This window comes from Ambystoma mexicanum, chromosome 12 (genome assembly GCF_040938575.1).
Source record: "Ambystoma mexicanum isolate Mex_15411 chromosome 12, UKY_AmexF1_1, whole genome shotgun sequence".
NCBI classification, from domain to species: domain Eukaryota; kingdom Metazoa; phylum Chordata; class Amphibia; order Caudata; family Ambystomatidae; genus Ambystoma; species Ambystoma mexicanum.
The window spans coordinates 259,994,429-260,009,234 of record NC_090936.1 but is presented as its reverse complement, the minus strand read 5'-3'; the positions used below and the strand labels follow the sequence as shown (position 1 = coordinate 260,009,234).

General features: G+C 44.9%; 1 protein-coding gene across 1 annotated transcript in view; it reads right to left on the bottom strand.

Annotated features, from left to right (window-relative positions):
• Nucleotides 1-14,806, bottom strand: part of PIK3C2G (phosphatidylinositol-4-phosphate 3-kinase catalytic subunit type 2 gamma) — a 3,221,975-nt gene that overhangs the window by 876,385 nt on the left and 2,330,784 nt on the right. The window contains exon 21 of the mRNA XM_069628394.1: nucleotides 7,781-7,873. Within this exon, the coding sequence (XP_069484495.1) occupies nucleotides 7,781-7,873 (93 nt within the window). The remainder of the gene's footprint in view (nucleotides 1-7,780; nucleotides 7,874-14,806) is intronic.

Below are 14,806 nucleotides of genomic sequence, written 5' to 3'. Positions count from 1 at the left end.
ACACTAGGGCCTGATTCACAGAGCGTTTTCCAATGGGATTGTGCCCAGGGCCATTTTAAGCACTTTTAAGGCCCGGGGCATGGACACCATTGGGGCCCCCCTCCACCGAACCAAAGAAATTATCCAGATACTGGTCATGCGCCCCTGGTCGAGGTCACAACACATAGGTTGATATGCTACCTCACAGCGACCAAAATAGGCAAAGGTACTCCTTTTTAGTCCGTTTACACTCTTCATTCTTGCTGTAATCAGAATGATAAACACGCAGCACGTCAAGGTTAACATTAGCTGTTCACGACGAGGGTACTTGTGTACCAGTATAGGTACAGGACACTTCATCAATAGCAGCCACAGCGGAGGTATACCGGCCATAGTATAAACTCGGGGCACAGACCGTATGAAAAAGGTGCACAGAATTCAGAATAGTCAGATGACTCCGATTCGCTGCCTCACAGAGTGCAAAAGTGCTCAAGCATGGATACAGGAGCCCAATGGGCAGTGAGGAGAAAGCTACACAAACCATAGCATAGATACTGGGTGAAGATGAAAAGCTACCAGGAAGTTGTCGGGTATCCAGACAGATTGAGATTAGCAGAGGCACATGGTTTTCAAGAAGTATTGCCATTAGAAAGCAAAGAAAGAAGTGGCCGTGCAGTATACCAATGCTTACTATTATTGTAGAGGAAACAGCACTATAGCCACTGAAAAGCATGAGTGAGGCTGCTTTGAAGATCATATCCTGAGAACTAAATCACTCTGAAGAATGACAATTTTCAAATGTTTAGAGACTGGCAATTTTGATAGGTTTGTCAATAAAAGATTAAATGAGATGCCCAGGATCACACATTGATTAAGAGGTGAAGCTGGGATTTGCACTCACTCTGCAATTTCTGCACTTTACCACTTGCTTTTCTACAACTTACAATTAACTAAAAGAATCCCATTTTATAGAATGGACTTGGAAATTGTTACAAACAAAATGTTATGAAGGCGTATTATGCAAAATGGGAATGATTTTAGCTTTATTGTCTCCATCAGCAGGGGGGAGTATATAAGCACCAGCAAAAGTGATGTGATCTTAAAAGACTTATTAAATACACTCAAAACACAGGCTTGTGAAATTGCTATTTATAAATGCGCACAAAACCTTTGAGTTGTACAAAAAAAGCAAACCGTTTTTTGTGTCAAAGGAGTAGACTAAAATATGTGATATCTGGTCCGCTCTCTTCTTTTTAGAACCCCTTCTAAAAAAATGGCCTACATAAAAGGATGATTAGGTAATGGGCTAAATAATGCCACCACCTCTAGGACTATCACTTAATGCTCATCATTGGAGGTGGCGGTCTAGGTTTTACAAGTCCCCATCTGAACAAAACAATGTCTAGACCTCCACCACATTCATGATTTGTTTTGATAGCAACCACTATCTGTTGCAGGTGCATTGCTGATAATAGCACCTGTTGTGCTACAAAACAAAGTACATATACACAGTCGTTATCAGCTTCACATAGGAAACATTGACCTTGCTGGAATTTGGTATTGCAATCTTGCATATGAACTCATCTCTCTGCAAAGAGTGCTTAGCCCACTGAGCTATGCTCTGAACCATTGCCACACTCAACCTATAAAATAGCATTTAAACTTTGGCTATAGCACATGAGTATACTCCCCAAGGAAAGGTGATAATTCTACAGGGATTGTGTCGTAGTGAACAAACTATGAATACCACAGTGAACACAAAGCATACCAGGATGATGGAGCAGAGCAGAATGTACTTGCCAACAACAGACAGGCAATAGGATTAAAGTCTCAGGAGCATGCCATACAATATCCTGATATGTGCTATTTAAGTTAGATAAACAACAGGGGCACGGGGCAAGTGCCCATTTTGCCCTCATATAAATGTGTCTCAGATTGCACCATTATAAAACACTTCTGTGAATCAGGCCATATCTCTATATGACCTCTATATCGGATCGCCAAAGCACACAACTTTTCTTCCTTAAAGAGAAATTGTAGCAGTTTCAACAAAGCAAGAGGGAAGGTATAATACCAAAGAAGAAAACACTAGGCATGTTCATTATGAAAGAGAGTGAACTCATCTCAATGGATATCAGAAGTGTTAACCCTTCACTAACACGAAGCATAAAAATGAGTGCAATTGAGGAATGTTCTATACTGAAGAAGAAAGCACAGAAACATGTCATTTAGAGCTGTTTTCTGTAGATTACATTGAGAAATAGAAGTTTAAATACTTTCACAAAGCATAGTTTAATGCACATTGGGGGAAGGGAAGCACGATATGTTATAAACCTATACACTGAGATAAGTTGGTTGTACAGTAGTCCCAACGAATTTGTTTGTGGTATGTAAAGGTTACGAATTATTCATTACCATAGCATCGAATCAATGTTAATAGAGAAATGGTTAAAGACGCAATGAATATTGTTTTGTTTAAAAGGTTGAGTTTGTTTAGTATGTGAAACAAAATAAGATATCAATGTATGGGTATCTCTTGCACCAAATGAAATGATTAAGCACTGAACAAATGAATTGTTGTACGTGTATGTCTTGCACCAAATGAATTTGTTACTGAACAAATGAATTAACGTTTTTTGACATGGAACTCAAACAAGCTTAGTGAGCAGAATTTCCAACTCGAGGCGCATGCTTCAATAAACTCGAATGTATTTAAAACCCGGGTAAGTCTATGGTGTCTCAGTAGAGAAATCACTGTGTTCTTCAGTTTTGTATTAGGTGCACAAAGATTTACATAACCACACGGAAAACATACTTAATGGCTATATTTGTTTGGATGTAATAGTTCACTTGTGTACATTCCAATAGTCACACATCGTTTCAATTTCATTCAATTGTGGGATATGGATTTTTAGGCATTGCATTGAAAAACAAAATATGGGCAATCAAATTGGTCGAACAAAACACCAAATGTAGGCAATGGAATGCTTCCTCCAGACAGACCCTTACCAACATCCTCTTTGTTGTTCCCTCTCCAGGCCTATCGACCCATCCACCAAAACGGTCACTGTTCCCTCTCCTTTTTCCTCTTCACCCATTAATGGTGGCACCCGGTGGGAGGCCCTCCTGGCCCCCTTTAACTCCTCCAAGACCATTTTAGTGTCTACCTAAACGGCACCCTCTTGGTCCAAGGCCCTCAGGCCAACCTCCTCCATTTTGATAGAAGCTTCCCGGGCCTTCTCAACTTCCTTTATTTTCCTGCTTTCCCTTTTTTCCCCTCTCTGGCACCTCTGCTGCCTCCATCCTCTGCCACTTCTCTGGCCACCCTGTTGCCTCCTTCCTCCGCCAGCCCTCTGGCACCCACCTATGCCTCAGCTACCTCGCCTTCTCCTCCTTTCTCCTCTGCCCATCCTTGGGTGCCTGCAAAACCTCTGAAGGGCGTACCTCTGACCTGCACTCCTCCACAGAAGTCCTTCAAAAGGGACAACCTGCTCCACACTGCTACTCTCAACTCTCGCTCAACTGTCAAAGACTTCTCTGACATCTGCCATCTCCTGGAAGAACTCGATCTGGATGTACTCGGCCTGACCGAGACGTGGTTCACAGCCAGCTCTGTCATGAGCTTTGACACTCTCCTTCCTGATGGTACAAGATCCTCTCCGAACCCAGAACCAACTGTGATGGTGGGGGTGTAGCCTTGATCTTCCTGGAGTGGATCCTTTCTTCTTTCATTCCTATGCAGGACTACTCCTTTGAATGCCTGGTCTGCAGGTTCTCGATCTCTCCTGGCCTTTCTCTCACTGTAGCCACTATCTACACTCTCTGAGTGGGCAGACCTCTCCTCCTCCTTCCTCATGTCTATTTCTCAAATTCATCCCCCTTGGAGACCTTAACATCCACCTGGATGCTACCTGTCCTTCTGCAGGACTCTTTTGCAACCTCTGCAACTCTCTCTCTCCCTCTATTCTTCCCTCTGGCCCGGCTCATTCTGCAAGGCGCACCCTGGATGTTCTGATCTCCTCCAACCTCCCCCTCTCCAAACCTCTCACCACTCCTCTCTCCTGGAGTGATCACATTCTCCTTTCCTCCCACCTCTCTCTCTCTTTGCCCCTCAGGCAAAGCCGACTCCAGCACTGCCACCTACCTTCTTGGTCATCCGACCCATAAAGCGTGTGTTAGTTGAGGCTTTCACTGCTACTTTCTCTGCTCATTCTTCACCTTTGTCTGACTCACATCCTGACACAGCCCTATCTAACCTTCACCCTTCTATCTCTAACACTTGTGATGTACTTGCCCCTGTCATGAGGATCTGCTTGAAGCCCAAATCCAAGTGCAGCTCTTTGTACGACTGCAACGTCGTCACCCTCAAACTCAAGGGCAGGTTGGCTGACAGGAAGTGGAGGGCATCAGGTACACCCTCTGACTAACAAGCCTGCCGCCTGCTCCAAAGGCAATACAGACTCTCTGCCCTTGCCAAGAAGAGAGCCCACACCCAAGTCTCCGTCTCTGCAGCCTTTAACAGCTCTGCCAAACTCTTCAAAATCTGCAAGTAGCTGGCCAATCCTGCTGCAGTCTCTACCTCTCCTGTTCCCTCCCAGACCGTCTGTATGGCCTTGGCTTCTCATTTCATCACTAAACCTCAAGACATCCTGTCCACCCTCTCTTCCTCTTCCTCCACTCCTGGGGTTCCTGTGGCCACCTCTCCTCCTACCTTCTCTTTGTTTCCCTTGTTCACCCCAGACAACGTTTCTAGACAAGTCCGATTTATGAAAGTATTATCAAAACCAGTTCTTCCCTGTTCATCCAGAACCATCAAGGACCACATCGACACCCTTGCTCCAGTCTTGGCCGATTTCTGCAATCCTTCTTTTGCCACTGGATCCTTCGTCTGCCCCCTTAAGCACGTCCTTGTGCACCCCCTCCTAAAGAAGCCCTCTGCCGTTCCTTCCTCTCTAGCTATCGCCCGATCTCCTTCACTCCTTTCCTGGGTAAACTCTAGGAAATGCTGCCCCCACAGTTTAATCTGCACACTGAATCTGTTGGTTGTCTCCACGATCACCAGCCTGGCCATAAGCATGGAAATTGCTCCCCTGAACATCCATGAAGACCTGCTCTCTAACCTTGATTCTAACCTTCCTTCTGTCCTCATTCTCCTCAATCTTTCTTCTGCTTTTGATAGGGTCAACCATGCCATCCTGCTCAATCGCCTCCGTGATAACCTGGGTCTCACTGATCAGGCCCTGGCCTGATCGACCCTCTTAGGTCCAACTGGGGTCTTTCCTCTCTTCTATCTCTCTCTCTACCTGTGGTGTTCCCCAAGGATCTAACTTTTCTCCCTGGCTGTTCAACCAATACCTGGCACCTCTTGCCCACTGCATCACTGCTCCCTGGTCCAACTTTCAGTGTTATGCAGAGTACAACCAGCTCTCTTTCAGGCTCCCCTCGGCCACCTCTTCTCCTTCTCTCATTCCAGACTGTCTAGCCGCAATTGTCCAATTGTCACACCCTTCCCTTTTTCTCACCTGTTTGTCCTTGATTGCGGTCTTCTTGGGAGCTCCTTCCTTCTTCCTGACAGATCGGGACTTGTACAGGAACGGACGTGAATCTTCAGGTTCCAATGTGAGGAGTGCCGACTGCCTAAGAGCAGAGTAGCGTTCAGTATCCAGGACGGTTACGACAGCAGAATCCAGGAAGGAAGGGGAACAGGGTGTCCAATGCTCAGTGAGTGCCTGGGAGCCCACAGCACTGAAGCACGAGACGGAGTCCGAGATGAAAGGGAGAACGTGCCTGTCAGAAGCAAGGGCAGGCAAAAAGAGTTTCCAGCAAGGAAAGGATGGTAGAAAAATGGGAAGTAGCACTGATAGAATGAAACGATACACTTGCCGAACAACTCGCAACAGTAGCGTTGAGACGCGCAGAGCCGCAGAGGCGCGCCTATTTTCTAGGAGGCAGCACGTTGCGCGTAAACAATAGAAAGCAGCGTTTCCGTACTGTCGGCCATATTGGGAGAACCACCGACCTGATGTTGCGGTGCATCATGGACCACAAAGTCCAGAAGGTCCGGAATCGGTGAATCATGACAGCAATTCAGGAATGGTGTGCCACAAATTATCTCTGCCTTAATGCCAGTAAGACTGAGATCCTCCTCATCGGAACACAAGCTCCCTCCTTTCCTCTCTCTCTCTCTGGCTGCCCGCTCTGGGCCGTCGTCCTGCTCCTACCTGTGAAGCTAAGAACCTTGGAGTCATCTTCGACTCCACCCTCTCCTTCTCTCCTCACATCTCTGATGTCTTTTAGAAGTCAAACTATCAGCTGCACCTCCTCAGTGGTATTCATTCTTTCCTCACTTTCCCCGAGAAGCTCACTATCTCCAGACCTCTGATCCTCTCTAGGTTGGACTACTGCAACTCTTCCTAAATTTTCCTGCCTCTACTCTCCGTCCTCTACAACTTATCCAGAACAGGACTTTGAGTCTTGTCCTTGGCCTCAAGCCCAGGTATAGTATCTCTCCAGCTCTGAAATCTCTTCATTGGCTCCCGGTGGTGGCAAGAATCAAGTTCAAGACCCTCTGCATCATCAACAAGGCTTTTTGGCCTTTTAGCACTACCTACAACTCTCTCTTCCTAAACATCTCTCTTTTCAAGCTCTCGGCTCATCCACCTCCAACTCTCCAAGTTCAGTCGCTTTTCCAAGCAGAGAGTTGGGGACAGATCTCTATCTTTGGCTAAGGCCACCCTCTGGAACAGCCTTCCTGCCTCTCTCAAACCTGAGCAGAACCACCTCCGGTTCTGGAAGCAACTCAAGACCTTCCTCTTCGCTTCCGATTTCCCTCTTCCTCTCCCCTGCTGATGTCCCGACTGCTCCATGCACTGGTAACCTGCCCACCCTCTGAAATTGGGCCCAGGTCCCTGCATGTCAAGTTGCACCTCACACTGCCTATTTGCTGTATGTATCTGCAACCCTAAAGTCCCTTCTCTCTACACTTATGAGCCACCCGTTGGCTGCACTTTCGGATTTACCTGCACTGAGCCACCCACTCGCTGCACTTTTGAGTTAACAGCACTTCTCCACCCTCAACCCCCACACCCCTCGGTACTTCTCACCTTCCACTTCCCTGCACTTGCACGATCTGAATGACACAAGGCCTAATAAGATCGTCGTTTTGTCCTCCCTCCATTTCCCCCTCCTTGTCTTGTCGCGCCTAGGAACACTGTGTACAGGTGCGTTTTAAATGCCATATCATATCATATTATATCAATCCGCTGTTAACCAAAAAGACCTTGAATTTTCAACATTTTCAAAAACCCATCTACCAGGTCCTGAGCAGAATATAAGATATTTGTCAAAATAATTTGCTACCAGGGATTATTGAGAGGTTGAGTTGAGTAACGTATCTATTTGTGTGAAATGGGGCAATCTATCAAGATTACATAACATGTGCGATCAGAGCATGTAATACAAATGCAAGGAATTTAAGTAAATCCATGTGAAACCCTGTTCTCAGCATTAGTATGCAAATGGAAATGGACTTCTCCAAGACCAAATATTTTTCCTTGCAATAGTCTTGAGCGAGAACCTAATACAATAAAATATATTGTTTTGTGCCTTAACTATTGGGTATACGATAAGGGACTCAGAATTATACTGTGCACTGGACATTCAGTGCGATTCACCGGTTAATGATTTTCCAGCATATCCCGAGTTGTTATTGTAGGGCCATACTTTACAATCGAAGCTTGAGACACATAACAATTCGTATAAACAAATACAACCAAAGCACAGAAGGTGCTGTTATCCATACCTTAAAAATCACATTGATGTCTTTGCCCATTGGATCTGCATTGATGAAGGACATTTTCAGAGGAAAGGCGTTGGATGTGAAATATGAGCACGCCTTAAAAAAAAAATAGCATAGCATGGGTTAATACATAGTGCAGACGTAAAAAAAAAACTGTTTTAAAGCTCAGAAGAAAGAAATGATCTGCAAAGAAAACAAGAAGCAAATGCTGATGGAGCTTTTAATGCCAATTCGATTACCAAGGAACTTTAAAGTTTAGAGCAATTTGTGGTGTTGTAAGATGGCAGCAGAAACAGAAAGAGGCAGACAAAATCATGTCCAGTTTGTGATGTTGAGAAAGGCCGTTCTGTTGAGGCGAAAGCACATTTTAGAAAATATCACCAAAAGGTAAACTTCACAAAATGATAGCTTTTTGTCTGCTGATATACGAGAGTGCTTGATTCAGCTTGACTGTCATAGTTGCACGACATCTGTGGTGAAGTTAAGGCAACTCGAAGCGTCAACCTCCGTCCTCCTGACATTAGCTTTAATGTCATGGCTGCACTTACATAAAGAACACGCCACTGCCTCAGATATTTGAGAAGCTTTGTCTGGTCTTTGTGGTTCCCTATGTATTTTTATGAAAATGGTTTGCTTTTTTTCTGTGTGAAGATCCACACAGTAAAAGTGCAAGGTTTCCTTTCAAAGGTTTGGTCTCTACCATATAATTAGTATGTTGAATATACCTTGTAGTGGGACTTGGCTATTGGGCTGCTTTCCTGTAAAGCCTAAACATGTGAGCTACAATCTCTACAGCCTGTGCTTTCCACAGAGAATATCACTCCCAACTAATATGCTCAGTAGGGATGACCACTTATGCCAACCTAGAACATCCATCAATGCCAGAACAACACTGGCCACATATAATACATGATTGAAGAGACTCCCTTCATGATAAATACAATCAACAACCATATCTTCGAGACATACTGGCCAAGAACCTAATGTAGTTGGAGGGGACAGGGGTAATTGGATCTTGTGTATAAGTAGATTTGAAGCGGATCACCTAAATTATGTCAGAGAGCATCACAGACGGACGGGGGCACACCTTGCCCCATAGGTACATGTTTTCTGTTTGACAGTAGCAAGGTACTACAATTACTCTAAGGGTAAAGGTGATACTGTAGAATGTGACCAACCCCCATGCTCGAAACTTGCGAAGTGGTGCGAGAGGGTTATGAAAGGGTGTCAATGAAGGAAGCTGACACTAATTTGGGAAGATGGAGGTTGTAGACTTATTTATGGAATTAAGACCCTCACTATTCCTTGCACTTAAGAGGGGGTTCCCTGCTTCAAACTAATAGTAAAGGATCCATCAGAATGTCTGTCAAAATCAAAGTCCACCATCCTATGTCACAACCTACTTCTATCCCTTACACTCCAACTAAACACTAATATAATGCAACAGAAAGTTCCTTCCCCAGGAGAATGATTCTCTTCTCCTGGTATTAGGGTGGTGTTTAAAAGAATGTTGTCTTGCAAATAGATTGTCAACGGGGAATGATTCCCTTCCTCTAGCTTGCGAGTTCCAGACAATTTTTGCACAAATCCAGGTTCTATACCAGGAGAATGACTCCCTTATCCTGGTACTTGTCTGTACAGTTCACAGTAAGGCCACGGGGAGTGATTCTCTTGCCCTGGTGTCTCTTGATTATGTCCCAAGGGTTTCCATGTCGTCTCCAAGAGAACAACTCCCTTCTCCTCGAACACACATTGTGATAGTAGCTTTATAAATACCCATTACATTAAATTAAATTAATTTCATATCTTTCAACTTGCTGTATGTTTTGCCACTCTGTCTCGGTACCACCAAAGTCCCAAACCGTTCTCTGCTGGTCAATGGACTTCTCTTTGCCACTCCGCTGAGCAAGTTCTCCTCTGGTTCTCAGTACCCTTGTGTTGGGGTCCCAGACCTCTCTCTGGTGGTCAGTGGGCTCATGATTGCCACTGCCAATAGGAAGTTCTCCTTGGGCGATTGGTTCACTCTTCCAGTGTCCAGTACCTCATTACTACTGTGATGAGGGAGATCCTCCCTGATGCACTCTACACAGTTATGTTCACCAATAGCCCTATAGCTGCCATTGAGGTGAGGAACATTACATTATGTCTCTCTCTCTCCACCTCCCCCTGGTTGACACTGACAGTGGTACCACCCCCATATGTACCGGTTCGTCCACATGAGTTACTTCCTTAGTTGCATGCTCCCTGATTGTCTGAATTGGCTCTTTCCACGTGTACCACTTCTTTTCCTCACTGGGCCAGTAAGTGGTGATAGGATACTTACGGTTACACCCTTGGGCAGCAAGGTGCAAAAGAGATACCTGCAAAGTTTGCCCATTTGCGTCTTGAGGAGCCCATGCCCGCAATACTTCAAGTATATTGGTGTCATTGGACAGGGGCAGGAAGCACAGGGAATCTGTGGAGTCTACCAACAGGCCCCCGGCAACCCCCATCAAACATTCGCATCAGACATGTAAGCAAGGGCTTGCCTGTTCTCTGCCTCAATCGAGTAATATTCTCCCCAACCTCTTGTTTTGTGTAATCTTCTACATAGTCAAATCCACAACTCCCCCTCCCTGGTTATGGGGATGGGGCCAGCCCTAGGCCTTGTTACTGGTTTGGCAGTTACTGTCTTTTTGTCAGGTTTTGATTAAGATTCTGCCTCCACTTGTAGGCTACACTCCGAGTCAGTGGAATGCCAAATATCACCATCCCACTGATGGGGGTTTCAATCCACCCCTGCCGTTGCAATTACAGCTGCCACCTTCCTTTTGTTTATATTATCTCGTCGTTTTTGATATTTATATCGCGCAACCCTGATAGTTGCCTGCCCCGGCCACTGCCTTGTGTTTATCTGCTTTGTCATGCCAAAGTTTAAGTTGTAATTGCTGCATTAGTGAGATGTGCTTTTCAGCAGCCAACTCTTTTTCTACATGCAAAATATCTTCATTCAGTTCAACATTTCTCTGGTGCACTTTTCTGTAGGCATGCAATAAAATCCACCCCAAACCTCCTTAGTGTGGCAAGTTCCTTTCCCTTTTCCACTGAAACCTGATGTAAACAAGACAAGACCTCAGCGGGTCCTGCCTCACCCTAGACCTTCCTCTCACTATTCACTCAATCCTGAACTGCATGCCCATTCTTGGGCCAATATATCATATGGGCACTTTGCCCACCCTTGCATTATAACACCAAGGATCCTTTCTCTTACTTCTTAAACAAAGTGTTCATATTTACAATAAGGGAGTAGTCTCTTAACTATAACTCCATTTCTGCAGCATTGGTATCTTTCATGGATTCACATGCTGTGAATATTTCCCGTTGTCAGGCTGGGAAACCTCAGTAACTTTAACCGTTTTCCTATGGAAAACCTTAACACTTTATTGTCCTATCAACATCTTTTTGGGTGCTTTAGGGTACACCAATAGGACGTCTGGTATGAATAGCCCGGCCCCACGGTTTCTCTTCAGATTTCAATCGTCTCCAAACTGTTGGGATCACCTCGTGTTTACTCTTTGTGTTCTACACATGCTTTTCGTACTTCTGCCCTAATTTCATCTGTGGCCCAGAAGAAATTGCTGTTTAGGCCTTGTGCAACCTGCAGCCTAAAGAAGATCTTTGAGGGGATCAGCCATGCAGATTGCCTGTATTGTCTATACCACAATCAGTTGGCGGACGCCTGTGAGATCTGAGGTGAATTTTCTCAGAAAACACTGACAGACCGCAACCGTCGGCTGATTTGTTGGCTCAACAAGGGCACTTCCCCGGGTTCGGAGGTTTCGTCCTGGGGAAGCAGGTCTTCGGCTCTGGTGGAGAAGTCTCTGCAGCGAAGGGCTGTGTCCGCGCAACCCCCCGCCAAGAAGCGGTGCCCAAAGGTGCCAGTGTCAGAGGTGGGGCAAGGTGACGGCTCCTCGGAATCCAAGTCGCATCATTCTAAAGGGGAGAGTGGCTCTTTAGTGTCCAAGTTGGCGAGAACGGACAAGTCCAAGGCGTCGAGTGCTAGGCCTAAGAATCCTGGAGAAATTATGATGATCTATGTTCAACCTAAATGTAGTCACGCAAAGAATGCACTCAAAACACATATTAACACAGTCTGACTCCAACTGCAAAGGAAAAGAAGAAAAACTGACTTTCACTACACATCATGCCCACCAGCGTTCAAGGACCGGTCCCTTGATGCTTGGAATTTTTCATCACAAGGCACCCTGCTCACAGCGCCAAATGTTTTGCTTTTCACGGTGTGCACCAATATTTTTCTATTTTTCTCCTCAGTACACTGAATGAAAAACTTTGGACACTGAAGGGCAAGTATTCACACACACACACTCAGCTAGAATTTAAACTGGCAATTGTATGGCCTCTTTATTCACCAAAAGCATACATAAATGAATACATGCAGTGAGAATAATAAACAAGTAAATGAATAAAAGAAATCTAAATAAAATGCATCACCATTGACCCAGCTGCAAGGCATACCTTCATCTTGCCAGCAGTCCCTCAAAAGCTCCCAAACAGTGAGGCAGAGAGATCTTGGCATCACCTCCAATGAAGCTTTCTGTCTGATTGCTCTGGTGCCCCTCGTTTTAAGCCATCCGCATATGCGTGATGGCATTTTCCAGAACTTTATGGCTTCCCAAGTCTCTACCTGTTGACAGTTCTCGTGGCCCCCAGCTGGATTGACCCCTGTTAACCCCAAGAGGCTAATTGTTTCCCTTTCTCAGGGAAGCAGCAAAAAACAACTATGTAATTCCTCTTCGGTTTTAGCAAATTCTACCACGTTATCAGGTACCAACCAGCTCATTATAGCCTATGCGTGCATCTTCTCTCTAACGTGTCCTTTGAGCAATGTAAAATAACATAAGCAATAGGCGGCACTGAAAACATATTTACCAGTGGAATAATACGAGAAGAGTTAGCATCAAGTGCAGCTTCCACTTAGGCTTGGAGCAAATGCTCAGTATTGCTCTGAAGTGGACCCAAAATGCACTGCACACAGACGCCATCTTTAGTCAAAACATTGCACCATGTGAGCCTGATTGCTATTGTTGCCATGCAGCGAATGTGCTGGATACAGAGGCGAGGAGCAGTTGTCAAGCCGTGGGTCTCAGCAGCGCGAAGGGCTCCATAAACGTGTGTTCGTACCTGCGACACCTTCACAGAGTAAGGTTCCTAAGAAGCCAGAGTCAGTAGAATTTTTTAGCAGAAGTCATGGAAGCAGTGCGACCCACAGAGCAAGTGTTAAAGAAGCCGGTGATTGAAGCATGACGTTCTAATACCTTGCACAAGCATTGCCGGCAAAGGTTTCCAGTTCCCTCACATATGGTTTAAAGCGAGTAGAAGTTGTTCATTGAAGATGAAATACCTGAACAATTTAAATGTAGCACTCGCATGTAATATTAAAGTTCTTTTACTCGCGTAGAAAGTTAATGCTGCTTGAATCCATTGTTCAATCTTTAAAAGACTGTTATTGTCCAAAGGAGTGGTTGCTTATCACTAATTAAAACGAGTAAACGCTGCTAAGGCCAATACCAAATACCTAACTCTGATCATACAATTATTGAAACCTATAACTTGTGATAAACTACCTCATGAAGTTGTCTGAACTCTATCCTTCACTTTCATACGGGAATACAATTCAATTCCAATATTTAAACCTTGAAAACTACACCAAGAAGAGGTCGTGTGTGCCTAATTGTGATCTCTAAAGAAATACTGAACTCTAATCTTCACTTTAAAGTGGCATACCTTTCATATATAAAAAGTCAAAGTGTATATACTATTGAAGAAGAGAACAAGCATTGCCCAAACCAAGAGTCTCCCACATATGAACAGTGAAACCAGCCTTTCTCAGAGTTAAAAAGCAATCTACTTATGTACTGTCAAGTTAATAACAGTTCAATTAGCCTAAGATACATGTATACAAGTATTACCTGAAGCTAAGAGAGTGGCACCAAGGCTTCTTAGTATTTACCTGGGCTCTGAATTGGCATTGTGACATAGCAATGAACTTAATTTGAGTTGTAAATTGTATTTTGGTCCATCTGCACATTGCTTGTTACCAGGGTTCTGCTTGAAACTGCCTGCTCGCTGATTAGCGTGCTAAGAACTACATTTCACATCCTTATTTGTAGTTCTGTGAGCCTTTTCTTTGCCCTCAGGCGCGACAGCCCTGGCAAGACAATCCAAAGCCAGTTAGTGCTGGTTGGGGATGCATAGGGGCGCAGTAAACCACCAATATTACATGTAATTCTCTCATATTAGTATTTCCCCCTAAATGTACTCTTTGGCACCATTTCTTTCTTTTAAATTTATTTAATTTGATTTGGTTGTAAATAACAACCTTTCAAATAACACAAACATATTGTCATGATTCCTGCCCCTCATGTCCCCAGCCCTCCAAGATGTCAGGCTGGAGCCAGGCCACGATCACCTACATGGCCCTCAAGGGCCTCTCCATCCCTCCAAAGACCCACTTGGAGTCAGACTTGGCACTTGTGGCACCAGACTCCCTCACTCCCACGGGATAACATTGGGGATTGGACTTGTAGTGCATTGATGGGGACAAGATGGATGCCCCTACATATTTCGGTTCCCAGAACTGCATGTGCAGTCTAGTCTTTTGAGTGTGGTTCAGCCCTGATACACCTGGGATACCCAGAGACTATTTAAGCCACGGCCAGGCTGAGAAACATGCTTTGTGTTTTCTGCACCTGCAGCGTGACACTCACCGTGTTCGGATTGGTCTCCAGTAGGCCTGCATCTTTCTACTGCGCTCCGCTCTTACAAGAACAAGAACACTGTTAGGAACAGCCTTACCTTGCAGCACTTCTGCCCACCATTCATCCCTTCTTCTGTTCTGCGGGCATCTTCGGCGGTGTCATTCCCATCCTGGCACGCCGCTTCCTAAGGAAAAGGGAAAAGAACAGAAAAAAGGCATTAGTAAGCATTCAGCAAATCTTCGCTTATTTTTAAAGCCTGTACGAGCATCAA